The sequence below is a fragment of the Nelumbo lutea genome, chromosome 4 (assembly GCF_056320005.1).
Source record: "Nelumbo lutea isolate HS-2025 chromosome 4, American lotus-T2T, whole genome shotgun sequence".
In the NCBI taxonomy this organism is placed as follows: Eukaryota; Viridiplantae; Streptophyta; class Magnoliopsida; order Proteales; family Nelumbonaceae; genus Nelumbo; species Nelumbo lutea.
Window position 1 is genome coordinate 92,708,271 of NC_142687.1, and position 15,472 is coordinate 92,723,742.

At 40.3% G+C, this 15,472-nt stretch overlaps 1 protein-coding gene across 8 annotated transcripts in view; it reads left to right on the top strand.

The window, feature by feature from the left end:
• Positions 1-1,175: 1,175 nt before the first annotated feature.
• The window catches only part of LOC148861834 (protein phosphatase 2C 70-like), a 57,547-nt gene continuing 43,250 nt past the window's right edge, over positions 1,176-15,472 (top strand). For 3 of the 8 annotated variants that reach the window (XM_088985272.1, XM_088985273.1, XM_088985279.1), the window contains exons 1-7: positions 1,180-1,370; positions 3,455-3,644; positions 3,753-3,953; positions 4,085-4,260; positions 4,361-4,519; positions 15,040-15,183; positions 15,263-15,324. In XM_088985272.1, coding sequence (XP_088841398.1) covers positions 1,236-1,370; positions 3,455-3,644; positions 3,753-3,953; positions 4,085-4,260; positions 4,361-4,519; positions 15,040-15,183; positions 15,263-15,324 — 1,067 coding nt within the window. In that variant the 5' untranslated portion in view covers positions 1,180-1,235. Of the gene's footprint in view, positions 1,371-3,454; positions 3,645-3,752; positions 3,954-4,084; positions 4,261-4,360; positions 4,520-15,039; positions 15,184-15,262; positions 15,325-15,472 lie in introns of all 8 variants that reach the window. The other 5 variants (XM_088985276.1, XM_088985277.1, XM_088985278.1 and 2 more) reach the window with 2 other exon arrangements.

Here is a 15,472-nt window from a genome sequence, read left to right on the forward strand (position 1 = left end):
AACACAGAAATTACAAATAAATAACAAAAAATACAGGAAAATTTATAGATTGTAGAAAATATAAAATGTAAAAAAAAAACAAAAATTAAAAAAACATTGGAAATTATAACAAAACACTAAAAATGCAAAAAAAAAAACAATAAAATTGAAAACTAAAAAAGACCATTTTCTCTAACTTGCTATACAGGGGTAATTTGGTCATGAAAATTGTTATTTATGCTGACATGGACACCTCTGCTATGAAGCATTAACGGTGCACTAACGGAATGTGAGTTTTGGAAAATAATAATGACATGGTGAATTTTAGACATATTGAAAAGTTGTGGTGAGTTTAAGGGAAAAGTTGAAAACTCATGGTGAGTTTTAAAAAATTTCCCTTAATAAAATAAATCTCAAGTATGAAATTTTAATCAAACACCAATTGGAAAGGAAAGTCAATGCAAATCTTTCCCTTAGAAGTTAGAGTTTCAAAACACTTTTCAATTCTTCACACTTTGTTTCAGATAAGAAGCTTTCATTATAAGAATAAAATAAATCTTTAGTATTAAACTTTAATCAAACACCAGTTTGAAAGAATTCTATGCATATCTTTCCCTTAGGCTGTGTTTGGTTGCAATGTGAATTTATTTGCACTTATGCAAAACCATGATAGTGCAAATGATTTTGGTGCAAATTATGATTTGTTATTAGTTCAAAATTTACCTTATTTTGTTTGATTGCAATACAAACAAAGTAAAGTAATAAGACCTGAAGCAGAATAAAGTACAATTCAAAACAAAATTAAACCAGAATTTGCATTCTTTACATGTCAATGAAATAAAACTTCTATGTCAATGAAAAGATTCTTGTTACTTTAGCTAATGTCCATTTTCAGAAAAAAATAGAGGTATTTTTGGGTCAATTAGGGTTTAAGAGAGAAGGGCAAGGGAAAAATATGGAAAGATTAGATGGGTATTTTAGTAATTTAATAGGTTCTCTTCTCTCACTTAACAGCCGGGTGGTATTTGTCATAACGTATAAGTTCAGGGGCTTTTTATCACAAATAAAAATGAAGGGGGTAATTATCACTGATCCATAATATAGGGGTGGCCCTCGACGTCAATCAAAATGCAGGGGGCTAATTGTCACTAACTCCATAGTATGCCCTTTTAAATAATAAGCATAAAATGCGACCATTTCAGAGCGCCCTTCACGCTCTTCCGCTCTTCCATCCATACTAGCTTTCGACGGGGGCAATGGCGATGGTGATGGCAGAGAGCATTGTCGGTCTCGTCGTCATCCTTATGCTGGTTCTGATCATCCTCTTCATTCTCCTGGCCTGCAGGCCATGGCGTTTCTTCTTCTCCTCACCTCAACATCGTCAGATCAAGGTAACAAAATCCAAAACCGATCAAAAATAGCATTTTTTTTTTTGTTTTTATTTCGAATTAACTAGTTTCTTAAATTCTCCAATTTCCTGGACTATGTAATTGATTCGCTTGGTTTTCGTTATGCATCAATGCTCGTGTGTTTCAAAATGCAATTCGGAGTCTGTAAAGAGTTATGGATTTTGAGAGTGTTGAATGTCTCCAGTTCTCCTGAATAAGCATTATTCTGGATTTGCTTTTGTGTTAGGTTTTGTAAAACAAAACTAGCATTCCATTTTTTTCTCTAATTAATTAGTTCCTTATATTCTGTAATTTCTTGAACTCCGTACTTGATTCGTATATTCGTGTATTTCAAAATACAATTCGTCGTTTGTAAAGAGTTATGGATTTTGAGTGTATTGAGTGTCTCCAATTCTCGTGAATAACCATTATTTGGATTCTCTTTTGTGTTAGACTTTGTAAATTAGTCTTTTTATTTATGTCAGTATAAAGGGAGAAGAAGATGTTGGAGTAGAACCGTAAAATGATTTCGGACCTACATTATTCGATACAATCGATGCTGGATTATTTGTGCCGGGGTTATAGGCGAGCTAGTTTGTTTTTACGTGCATTTGTTTCTTTGGTTGGCTGTCAAAGGAGGGAAACCGGTTATCAACACTGCTTATCGTTTTTTCTTTTTCTTTTTAAATATGTTTAGAAACTCCGGAAATGCTTAATGTGGATCCCTAGTCCGAGTTTTATCAATTGCTAAACGGCCTAATGAATGCAAGCTAAAGGAAAAAATGTGAATAAGTCTCGTTTTGAACTAATGCAAGATAAAGGAAAAAAAATGTGACAATCAACCTTTGTTACTCTCAAGGAGGTGTGGTTACAATATGAAAGCAAAATCTAGCCTTGTACTTAAAATGTCCAAGTAACGGGATACGCAGACTGAGTGGAATTATCTATTAACAGATCAATCAGGTTGTTGTTCAAATGATTTGAACTGTTTCAAAGACCCAATACGCTTTCCCTTCTTTTAGATCCTTCTCCAATTGTCATAACTATATAGTATATTTTTATTGGCCATCACAGCTCTTATTTACTTGAATCCTTTGGAGGGCAAGAATTAGTTGAGCTGAACTGGTGAAGTTGGTCATGTCTTCTGATCTTTACAGAGACAAATGTTATCTGTAGCTTCTCTCTTTAAGGTTTTATCCCTCTCTACTCTCTCACTCAATATAGGTTACATGCTTGGGGTGACCCTTTTTGTGGTTTGGTGGGAGGGGGCACACAAAGACCTGTTAATTATTTTGGTTTTCTTTCACCTACCAAAACAAAGATGCTTTTATGAGCTGCACGTTCTAGTGTTGCCTTTCTATAACTTATAAGATTTCCCTTTATTTTAGAAGCTGAGATTTTGAATTTAAAAAGATTCCCATGTTCTTTTTATTTCTATCTTTTTTTTTCCCTTTTACATAAGAACCGTGTTTGTTATTATAACGAATTGGCAATGTTGCCAGTTGGTTCCTATTATGTTTGTGAATTGATCCCAATGTCTCATATTCACATGGCAGCAATACCAAACACTCTCTTTAAATTGTCAAGTATTTGCAGAGAAATCTTAAAGATCACATGTGCTTCCATATTACCATTTAGGAGGTTGTACTCTGTGAAGTTGCACTATAGGAGTACCATTTTGTTTAAAGTTAACTTCTTAATGCCTTATCGTACTATCTCCCTTTTTAACAACTCGAGGAACGAAATGAATACTGAAGACCTACCAGGTGAACATTCTTGATTGGCTGTATATCCAAGATATTTCACTTTGGGATGTATTATGTGTTTTTCCTGTTCGTCATTTCTGTATACCAGGACTTTTTATTTTATGATATGATCACATGAGATGCATGGCATTATTGGAATAATAAATTGGTTAATATTTTGGTTATTAAAATGGCTAATGTTTTGAACAACATTCTTAAGATCATGGGTTCAATTCAGACTTACCCACTAGGAAAAAAGAAAGAGTGTATATTGACCTTAAACTTTTTTTTTTAAACATCTGGGTTAATAACTAATGTTCTATTTGGTGGCCCCATCTGCAGGTTGGAGACCTAGAAAGGCCTCTTATTTCTGATGATATAGGTTCTGTCCAAAGTCAAGTCAATGACTTGCCAACAAATCAGCTTTTAGAGGTTTTACATCCTCAAGCTGAAGAGAATATCAGCTCACCAAGAACACAGGGACTTGCCTGTAAACAGAAGCTCCCATCAACGGATGAACATTCTAATCAAGGCATGCAATTCTTTCTTGTCATCTGTTTATTCATTTATTGCTAGTTTTAGACACTTTTCTTTTTGTCACTTATCTTATTGCTCTCTCATTCCTAGGCTTTTCTTTCAGGTGCTAACTTGGTTCTAGATGTAATTTCTGATCCATCAGAAGATGTCCCAGTTGGTCATACAATTAAGCGCACTTTGGTGGCAAAGTGCCCAGTTGAAGAGCGAAAACATGTGAAGAGAGAAAGGACAAATAATCAATTGCCATTCATTTCTGAAAATGATAGTCCTCAAGAGCCTGGGCTTACGGGTATTGAAGCTCAAAGTATTCTCTCATCCATTCATGTAGGAGTTTTATAATGTTTTGAGATATGAAATGCTTACTGCCTATGGACCTTTTATAGTAACTGTTGTATATGTAAAATATGTAATCCTATCATTTTGTTAGAAGTGCAGGAAGCAGCCTGAGCCTGGAAGTTATATCTGGTCCTTCTTGTGGGCTTCGTTGTTCCCTTCTGTCAACAAATACTGCTAAACTTCCAGTGACCCTTGGCCGTGTTTCTCCAAGTGATTTGTTAGTGAAGGATTCAGAGGTCTCTGGGAAGCATGCTCTGATTAACTGGAACACAAATGTAAATGCCTTCACAGAAAATTTACTTGACTTTCATCCATGATCTTTAAGTGTTGCTTTTGTGGTTGCCTTACCACTGGACTTGTGTTTTCTGGTGGCAGAAACTGAAATGGGAGCTTGTGGACATGGGTAGTCTAAATGGAACACTATTGAACTCCCAGGCAGTCCAGCACCCTGATAGTGGGAGTAGACATAAGAGTGAGCCCTTTGAGCTTGCAAGTGGAGACATTATAACTCTTGGCACAACGTCAAAAGTGTCTGTGAGTTGAAGTGCCATCATATTTTTTATTAACTGATTTCGGTTCTTGACGTTATTGCTTATTATGGATGATAGTGCACTGTTTGTTTGCTTTTTTGCTTGTTTGGAATGATAAAATAGTAGAGGTGTTGGAGGCACCTGCTCCTAACATGCAAGAGTCCTGCAATCCACCTTTGATAAAAAATGATTGTAGGATGTGGTTCTTGTGGCTTGGAACTACATAGTTGATGACCAGTAGCTGAGTGGTAACTTGGCATCCCTCCAAGCATGGAGTTACAGGATCAAACCTTATAGACAGTGTATGTAGAGATGCAAATGGATCGGATTGGATTCGAATCAGGGTATATCCGAATCCGAGCCGATTGGATCCCACAAACACATTCAAAATCAAATCCGTTAAAAATGTTGGATATCCGAATATGATCCAACCAGATTTAATTTATGAAAAATTTAAAAAATATAACAGTTTATATAAAAAACAAAATACATGTATTTTCTTTAACTATTTTCATCACATACATACATGTGTTTTATAAAAAAGAAATAATATAAAAATGCTTTATAAGAATATTTATAAATAAATAATATATATAAATAAACAACTTATATATATGTTAAATAACACACACATACAAGATTGGATTGGATAGGGGGCTGACCCGAATCCGATCCGAAAATCCAACAAATAGGGCACCCCTAAGTGTATGCCCTCAGGTCCAAAACCTGCATAACTGTACGCTTTCTGTGGTAAGGTCAGTGGACCTCATGTGCATCCTGCTCTATTCCCACCTCCCCTCTAATGTGTAATTTTTTTTGAAGAATAAAGAGAAAATTCGTTAAAAGAAAAAGAGAATACAAAAGGAAGGTGACAGTAAATCACCTGAGAGAAAAAAAGACACTAATACAACGGATTACGAAATCATTCAAAACAAAGAAACTAAAGCACCAATTCCAAACACCTACACCCACCTCCACAAACTATGAGACTACTCAGGACCCAGACATCCAACTCCCTAATCCGCTCCCTTGAACACTTTCTCCTGCCTATCATTATCCTCATCCCATGTCTCTCCTCCTTCCCCAACTACCACTTTCTTCAACCTCTCTTCCTTCTTCTTCCTCTCAAACTCCTCAAAAGCCTTATTAGCAAACTCCTCACCTCCCGAAAAGAACAAGCCAATACTTTTTTTGTCACTTCAAAGTTGATGCCAATTCCATTGTCTTTTTCATGCCAACAAAACCCCACTTTAGAATGCCCGGGAGTTCATGTCCCTAGCCTCTTCGGTTGTTGGCATTGATACCTTCCCTTCTCTCCTTTTATAAACCTTTTTGTAATTTTTTGTAGGTCTTGCCCCCACCAAACCAAGTTTGAACCGAGAATTGGTTATGTGAACAATGTGTGAATTCCTAGCTCCACGAGATTTTTTGGTGCCACTTAAACAATTGTGTCCCTAACAACCTCTGCCACCCTCCTTCCCAAATCCACACCTAACTTTCCTACCAACACTTTGTCAAAAATACTGTTATTAACAATACAACACTCCACCTAGGAAGAATCACAACCAACCCCGTCACTGTCTTCAAACCCGCCTTTTCCATCACCTGCAAACTTTTCAGGTTCAGCTTCACCTGCCCTTATTCCAGCTTCCTTCGTCCTCTCCCTCAAAACCTCTTTTGCTTCCTCAGCAGGAGAGAAATCAATCCAAGCCAATGTTTTGAAAATCGTAATCGTATTGTAAATTGTAGAGAAAATTGAATCGAATCGAATCGTGAATCGTATTGTAAATCGTAAGATTATTTCTATTTTTTACAAAATTGTCAAAAAAATAAATATAGGTATATTAAAAGGCTAAATATATATAGGAAAGTGACTTTACTCTATTCTTAATCTATATCTAACATATATGTGCTTAAAACAAAAGAATTTACCACTTATACAATAGAAGCCTAAGATGATATAATGAAGTTTGACTTGAAAATCAAACCTCCTTATCCCATCACACATACAGATAAGCCTAAGACAGTTGTGCCCTGGATACCCCTTGTTTAGTTGAAGTGTCAGCTAAACCATTTGCTGATTTGCTGATCAGTTGACCCTTGTGAAAGTGGCCTCTACCTCTCTTTCTAACTTTCTAATTTCCCTCATGACCTATCTCTACACCCAAAGTCCTTGACTGTTATTAATCATCCATCCCACTACCAACATAGTCCCGTTCAACCTCTACCTGTCTGAGTTTCTAGTTTTCCCACTTATCCATCTCAACACGCGTATACCCACCACATTCATTTTTTGGACATGTTGTTTCTTGATTGCCCAACACTCCACTCCATACAACATTGCTGGCCTTATAACCATTTTATAAAATTTGCCTTTTAGGTTAGCCTAAGCAGTATTCTCTTATCACATAAGAATTTGGATAGGCCTTTCTGTTTTTACCCATCCTAGCCTTATTCTATGGGCATCATCCTCTTTGATCTCTCCCTTTTTTTTTTTATAAATGCGGTAAATATGTGTATTACCATGAAGAGGGAAACCTCCTCAAAAGCATGTACAGCAAGGGAATATTGAGAGACATCCACAAATCATGTACAAAAAAGTGAGCGAAACAATGGAGGACAAGGGAAGGTTCAGAGTAGTAGGAAGGTGGTGGCCTGAGGTGTTGATCGAAGCCAAGACTTTCAAGTTCGAAGAGGAAAGGATCAAAGGTGAGGACGTATTGAAAATCAGAGAGAATAGCAGGGCAACTGTGTTGGCGTCAAAGGAGGTCATCATCTGGTTGAAAGGTTTCATAGATGGGGCTATCAACTTTGGTAAGGTGATTGGATGGACAAATTCAATGGCTGTCCCAGGTAAGAAATATGTAACAGAATTGAAAAGAAACATAAAGGGATGGTTTATCTCTGTGGTGGAGCTTTTTGAAACAAGTGGAAAGCAATTGCTGTGTGTGCCAGAAGGGAGGCTACGGAAAGGGTGGATGGACTTTGTGAAGGTGCTACAGTCTTTTCTTGTAGCCTTGGAAGTGAAGAGAGAAGAGGGGGTGAAGAGAAATGGTCAAAAATCCAAAGACCAGGGTAAAAAAGCTCAGGAGGGGGCAGTTTCGATTAGTTCCTCTGGGAGCGTAGAAGTGCAAGGCATTCCGACTGAAGTGGTGGTTGCTTGCATTTCTAGTCTTCGAAGATTATCGGTAGGAGCAGGGAAGGATCAGTAGAAGAAAAGAAGGGTGTTAGTGGCCGATAGAAGAGTGACAGACTGGAGAAGGGTTCTGTGTATAGTGGCAGGGGAGTTAGGATCTAGGAGTGAAGCTATGTTGTTCCCTTTTGCAGAGACGAAAGCCGTGCTTGATGTAGGCGACCAGGAGCTAAGTTTTAAAGCAGTAGTGGTGGATGGAGCTCTGATACAGGTTTAGAAATGGAGTCCATTATGCAATGAAGTCTAAGTCCAAGATGGCTGTGTCCGGCTGAAGCTTGTAGGCCTTCCATTTCACCTCTGGCGGAACTCTGTTCTTGAACACATCGTGCTTTGTCTGGGAGGCATCTTGATGAAAGCTGATAAACGTTTTCTGGGTGCCGTGGAGTTATAGGTTGCTGGTGTTAGGCATGAGAACCTGCCGAGGGTCATTGAAATATGCTCGGATGAAGCCTGGTACAAGGTGTGGGTGGCCTCTGAAGTTGAATGGTCGTGGTGGGGAGGCGTTCCTAAGGTAGAAGATGATGAGCTGGTGGGGTGGTGGACATGTGGAGGGCTTAGGTTGGGAGTTGAAAAGGTGGAGCAGATGAAATGTTTTTTTGGGGTTACTGAGCTGGTTGGGGAAAACCAAATGACAAGAAATCTTTTTAAGGAAAATATTTCAAATAGGTTTGAATTAAACAACTTAATGGCGGGATTCTCTTCCTTTGCTGATGTGGCGAAAAGGCAGGATGGGTTGGGGAGCCGAAAGGTCTAGTTTGAGCTATTGAAGGTGGCGGGTGGGTTGGGCGGGGTGAAGGTTGAGCCGGGACAGTTTTGGAAAGGCCCACGTGACAACTTAAAAGGTCACGTGGGCGGGTCGGGGCAAAGGGGTTTCCCTTTGGGCGCTGATAGACAATGGTAATGGTCTATCATCGTCCCAAGTCGTGAGAAAGGGGGGGGCTTGTGCATAGCGGCAGAAGTTGGAGAAGAAACCGGTGTTGCAATGGGTTTCCCAACGAAGTTTGGAGGAGCATAGTCAACAGCAACGCTCCTCAAAAAGGCCGAATCCAAGATTCGCTAGGGAACGAACTGAAGAGAGGGAAGAGAAGGATGAAGGCTGGGCGTAGTGCAGTGAAGGAGATGAAGAAATGGAGGTCCGCTCTGCTGATGGTACTAGCGTGGGCAGTGTAAGCGACGGAGGGAGTTGTGTTGGTGGTGACTTGGATGGGTGGAATATTGCAAGCTTATATTAGGGTGTAGATTGCAATCGGGTCAACTCGTTTCCAAGATTACAGAGTGTGCAAGGATTATCAGAAGGGGTAAACCGAGAGAATAGGAAGCTGAGTAGGAACACACCATCTAGGGGTGAACCAGGGGTAGAGGGGAAAGATCACTGGGTTGACCAAAGGACAAAAGTACTTCCCAACTAACTAAGGGAGACAAATGTTTACCAACCTCTGTAACAAGAGAGGGAGGCCAGGAGTAGTCCTTTTCTAGTTTGTCCATCAATCCCAAGTAACCAAGTGAATTCAGTTTGTGCTACTAATGTGTCTCTTGTGTCTTTGGCTCCAGATTCCGTTTCTGTTCTATGTTCTGTAGCCCATGAATATGCAGTCGTGCTAGAAGGCGGGCTCTCCGAGGAGGGGGAGAGGGGGATGAAGGAAAGTGGGAAGGTGAGGGAAGGAAGTTATAGGAGTGAAAAAGTGCGGGAAATCATTGAAAAAGTGTTTAAGGAAGTGGAAGGAAAGTTGATTTGGAGGAGGGAAGGGGAAGAAGGAAGAGGGCAGGGGTTAGTGGAGATGAGGGATAGGATTGGGGGTAGAGATGGAAGGAAAGGAACAGGGAAGGAGGGAGGTAATAGGAGAGGGAAGTTGGATGGAGAGGAAAGAACAGAGGTGGGACCAAGGGAGAGGAAGAACGGGCAGATGGGCAGAGTTGGAGGGGTTTCTATAGGAAGGGTAGGGGTGGAGGACTCGGTGAGAAAAGATTGTTAGTAGAATTTGTAGAGAAGTTGGGCTGTAGGTTGGAAGATTTGAATGTGTTGAAAGAAAGATTACAGAAGAGGAAGAAGGAGATCAGAACAAAGAAGTGGAGATTGAGTGAAGTAGAGAGATTGAAGAGAGATGTAGGAGACAAGATTCTTGTGGTAAAAGGAGATAGGAGGAAAGGGGGAAAGTAGTGGAAGGTGGCAAGGGGTTTAAATAAGAAGTGGAATGAAGATTTTTAGTTGGAATGTGAGGGGAATTGGGAGTGCAAGGAAGAGAGCGACAATAAAAGAGGTAATAAAACGGTTTGACCCAGACATTGTGCTATTGCAAGAGTCTAAGAGAATGGAGTTTAATAACAATTGGGCATAGAGTGTTTGGAAAGCCAGGGGGATTAGTTGGGTGGCTGCCCCCTCATGGGGTGCATCCGAGGGAATTGTAACAATGTGGAAGAGGAATGTGGTTGAAGGCCTGGAGGAGTTGATCGGAAAGTACTCGGTTTCCGTGAAGTTTAAGCAGCATGAGGGTGATTTCACGTGGGTTTTCACAAATGTTTACGGACCGAATGACTACAGAAAGAGAAAGGAGTTGTGGGAGGAATTGGCAGATGTTACAGGGTTGTGGGATGGGCCCTTGTGCATGGGTGGGGACTTCAATGTGATTAGATTCTCAGAGGAATCCAATAAGGTTAACCAGAGGATGACAAAAAGCATGAGGAAGTTTAACAACTTTGTGGATGACTTTGAGCTTAAAGAGATCCCCCTAGCCCATAAGACATTTACTTGGTCAAATCTCCAATCTAGACCCATTTACTCTAAACTGGATAGATTCCTGTTCTCTATGGATTGGGAAGATCATTGGGGAACCTTGGCTTCGAGAGCTCTTCCAAGGGTGACCTCCGATCATTGGCCCATAGTGTTATGTAAGGAGGAAAGAAGGCGTGGAGGTCCTACCCCCTTTAGATTTGAAAATATGTGGTTACTCCACCTAGGGTTTACTAATAAAGTGAGGGAGTGGTGGTATGAGTGTAACCTATTGGTGGAATGGGAGGGGATGAAATTTCATAAGAAACTTCAATTTTTGAAAGCAAAAATCAAGGAGTGGAATCTGATGGAGTTTGGGAGGATAGAAAAAAGAAAGGGAGATCTGTTGGATAAGATTGAAAGCCTTGACTCTAAAGAAGAAAGGGGAGAACTTGGAGAGGAAGACAATGAGCTCAGGAGAGATTTAAGAAGACAGTTAGAGGACTGCCTGCACAATTAGGAAATTAGCTAGAGGAAAAAATCTCAGTGTAAATGGGTGCAAGAGGGGGACAGAAACACTAGGTTTTTCCACTCTCTAGTAGATGGCAGGAGAAGGAAGAACTTGATCTCGAAACTGGTAGTAGATGGAGTTGAGCTAGTACATCAAGAGGAGATTGCTGGGGCTTGTGTGGAGCACTTCAAATCTATTCTAAGAAGGCCTGTGTGTAGAAGGACTGGATTGACCAAATGTAGGGGTGGAGAACAGGAGAAGGTTGGAGAGAAGCTTTAGTTTAGAAGGGATCAAGGAGGCTGTATTCTCTATGGATAGAACAAAAGCCCCAGGGCTGGATGGGTTCACAATGGCTTTTTATCAGGACTGTTGGGATATTTTGAAAGATGATCTTTTGCGGGTGTTTGAGGAGTTTTTCAGGAGAGGAATTGTCAATCCGGGTGTGAACTCTACATTTATAGCCTTAATTCCAAAAAAGAAAGATGCTTCCCACCCGAAGGATTTTAGGCCAATTAGCTTGGTTAATAGCTTGTCTAAGATCATTGCAAAAGTGTTGTCTTTGAGGCTGAAGAAGGTTTTGCCAGATATCATTGCACACTACCAAGGAGCTTTTGTGAATAGAAGACAAATTACTGATCAGATTTTAATTGCTAATGAGAGTGTGGAGAACTTTAAGAGGGATAAGAAGAAGGGAGTGGTCTGTAAGTTGGACTTGGAAAAGGCTTATGACTTGGTGGACTGGGAATTTTTGAGGAAAGTTTTGACTAAATTTGGGTTCGGGGATAGGTGGTGTAAGTGGATTATGGGTTGTGTCCGGAATTGTCATTACTCAGTGCTAGTGAATGGGACAATGGTAGATTTCTTTCCAGCCAGTAGGGGTATAACACAAGGAGACCCCCTTTCTCCTTTCTTGTTCATTCTAATTGCGGAGGTTTTGGGGAAACTGATTCACAGAGCAGATTCTAGGGGGCTTATTAGAGGCTGGAGAGTTGGGAGGGTGGAAACCCCCCTTACTCACTTGCAGTTTGCTGACGACACGGTTCTGTTTTGTGAAGTTGGTAATGTGAGCTTTATTAGGAATTTGAAGTCGGTGATACAACCGTTTGAGCAAATATCCAACTTGAAGGTTAACCTTGGGAAAAGATGTGTTGTGGGGGTGGATTTGGAGGAGGGAGAGATCAGGGAGAGTGCTGAAGTGTTGTGGTGTGAAGTCTCAGGTTGGCCTTTGAACTAATTAGGGTTGCCTTTTAGGTGATAATCCTATGAGAGAGCTTTTGGAACCCGGTGGTGGAAAGGTTTGAAAAAAGACTGGTGTCATGGAAAAAGAACTACCTCTCTCTTGGTGGGAGAATTACTCTTATTAAGGCCACGCTTGCTAATTTACCTATCTTTTTCCTGTCGGTGTTTAAAATCCCAATGAAGGTTGCTAATAGATTGGAGAAGTTAATGAGAGATTTCCTGTGGGAACCGGGAGAGGAAAAGAGGGATCATAGAGTTAGCTGGGAGATAGTTTGTAGGAGTAAGACATGTGGTGGTTTGGGGCTTGGGAATATTAGGAGAAGGAATATGACTCTGTTGGGAAAGTGGTTGTTGAGATTCCCCTTGGAGAAGGAGAAGTTATGGGCTAGAATAATGGCAAGTATTCATGGGTTGGAGTATAATGGATGAGACGCTGGAATCAGAGCTAGGACCACAAGCAATTCTCCTTGGAAAGCCATTCATGACCTGCTACCAGTTTTCTCCCCTAATATCAGGTATGATTTGAATTCCGGTAACTCCATAAAATTCTGGGAACAAACCTGGGTGGGAGTGCCCCTCTAAAGGATCAGTTTTCTTCTTTGTTTGCTCTTTCTGATCTGAAAAATGAGCCAATCTTGTCTTTTACCACCCCGTTCTCTTCCACTTCTGGGATTGGGCGGAACTTGGGTCTAAGAAGGGATTTGAGGGACTCAGACTTTGACAATATTTTGAGCCTTATTGCAATTCTTGATAACGTTGTCTTAGACCCCACTAGGGCGGATTCTAGAATTTGGACACCTTCTCCCAACGACATTTTTTCTTGTGTTTCTTTCTTCAAAGTCTTAAGTCAGTCCACCAGTCCTACCTTCCCTCCTTTTCTTGTTGATGAGGTTTGGTGCAGAGCAATACCTCCTAGGGTTGGTAGTTTTTGTTGGGAAGCCTATCTTGAAAGAATCAACACTGGTGATCTACTCCAAAAGAAGAGACCCAATACTTGTTTGCCACCTCAGTGGTGTGTTCTTTGTAAAGCGGATGGGGAGACTGGTTTTCACCTACTGGTGTCTTGCCATTTTGTGAGGTCAATTTGGGAACGGGCTTTGTCCCTATTTGGATGTAGTTGGAATACCCCATCAGACTTGCAAGGCCCTTTTTCCCCTTTTTTTTTTCAGGTGGCGGATAAAAAGGGGAAGGAAAATGTGGAGAGGACTAAGGGCTGCATATGTTGGACACTTTGGGAAGAAAGAAACTCCAGGATATTCTCAGAAGCTCAGAGAGGAGCAACAGATCTGAGGGCTATCAATATTAAGGTGGTACAGTGGCTGAAATCTTTGGAGCTTTTCACAGATTACACTGTGGATGACATGTTGAGGAAGTGGGGTGAAATTGCAAATTGCACATAGACTAAGTCAGTAATGAGTGTGGCTTGGACCCCTCCACCTAGTGGATTCGTGAAACAAAACTTTGATGGCTGTAGCAGGGGAAATCCGGGACAATCGGGGATTGGGGGTGTTTTTAGGGATGAAAATGGGGTCATTTTTGCTATGTTCTTAGGCCCAATTGGAGTGGGTGACTCCCTTAGAGCTGAGATCTTTGCAGTTATGGAAGGAGTACAGAAAGCTAAGGAGTTGAGCATCAGGAAACTTTTAATTGAAGGGGATTCAGAGGTGGTGATAGGGTGGCTGATTAAAGATCACAATGGCTTATGGAAGTACAATAATGAGAGTAGGAAATTCAAGTGGCTGGTGCGGGAGATGGAAGTTAAGATACTTTGGGTTAAAAGATCGGCTAATTCCCTAGCTGACGGTTTAGCTAAACAAGGGGTAGAAAGGGATTCACTTTTTTGGGCTAAGCTGTAACTATAGTGTGTTTTCTTCCTTTTTTTTCTTTTCTTGAGGTTCTTTGTTGCTCTTGGAAGATAAGCGTGTTTGTCTTCCTATTGTAAATCTTCTTTTGATGAGATAATGAAAGTGTTATTGATAAAAAAAAAAGTGAGCGAAACAAAAACAGGTTAGTGTGTAACTGAAGAAAACCTAACCAACCTCAAGAAATAAAAAAAATAAGTGCCTATGGGATACAAAATGCTCAAAAATAATCTCGTTGAACACATGAAGACCTCCAGCCACTGGACAAGGAGCCATTTGATTTTGCTGATGATCAGATGGGGAAGCCTTGGACACAAAAATCCTGAAGTTTCTTTCCTCTCAAATATCCCAACGAAAAGCAAAGGGGAGGGAGTTCCATTATGTCTTAGTACTCAATTCCCCGGGCCTTCCATGCGGCAAACAAGGTGTTGTATCAGCCAGTGTAATCTGTTTCCTATGGAACAGCTGTAAAAAATGTGACCAGACCTGAGTTGCGAAATCAGAATGAATGAAAATGTGGGTAAAAAATTATTCTAAAGCCCCAAATAGGCAGCAAACATTGGCAAGATCCATCCCTCTGTACACCAAGTGATTGATGGTAAGGATTTTGTCCAAAATAGAGGTCTATTGTTATGGATTATTGAACCAAGGTAAAGGAAGAAGTCACACTGAGATATCTCTTGGTCTTCAACCCTAAGTGTACCCTGATTTCCACTCCTATTGTCATTAATTTCCATTGCATATTTTCTGCTTTAGTCCTTATTTTAAAACCTCTTGCTTCTAAGGTATCTGTCCGTAAGTCTAATTTTGCATGTAATCCTTCTTTGGTTTCATCAGTTATGTGATTGATTAGGGCCCTTATCCAGTTCTGATTTTATTATGTTATGTGGAGTGAACTATGCTACTTAACATAGATGTTGATGTCTTCACCATTTTTAGATGCTACATTTGCTCTAAGTACTTTCATTTTCATGCTAGTCTACTGTAGGCTCATTCATATTCATTTTTGCAGGTTGAAATTTCTCCACTTGTGGAATGTCAAATCCCATTTGGAGTTGGTGTAGCATCTGATTCCATGGCCTTGCGTCGAGGAGGAAGGAAGCTTCCTATGGAAGATGTTTGCTATTACCAATGGCCTCTTCCAGGAGTTGAACAGGTCTAAATGTTCAATGGCTTTTATTGTGTAGATATGCATCTTTCTTAAAGAGCTAATCATATGGAAATTTGTATTGCAGTTTGGACTGTTTGGCATCTGTGATGGGCATGGTGGAGCTGAAGCTTCCAAGGCGGCTAGCAAGTATTTTTCTTTTCCAAGCATGCTACTTTGTTAGGACTAATAAAATTCATTCCATAAAACTTAAAAATCTGATGTTTGCTTTCTGCCATCAGGAGTATAGATGTCTATTTGTTTGTCTTCTTTTCCTTGTATTCCCTTCTTAAGGCAT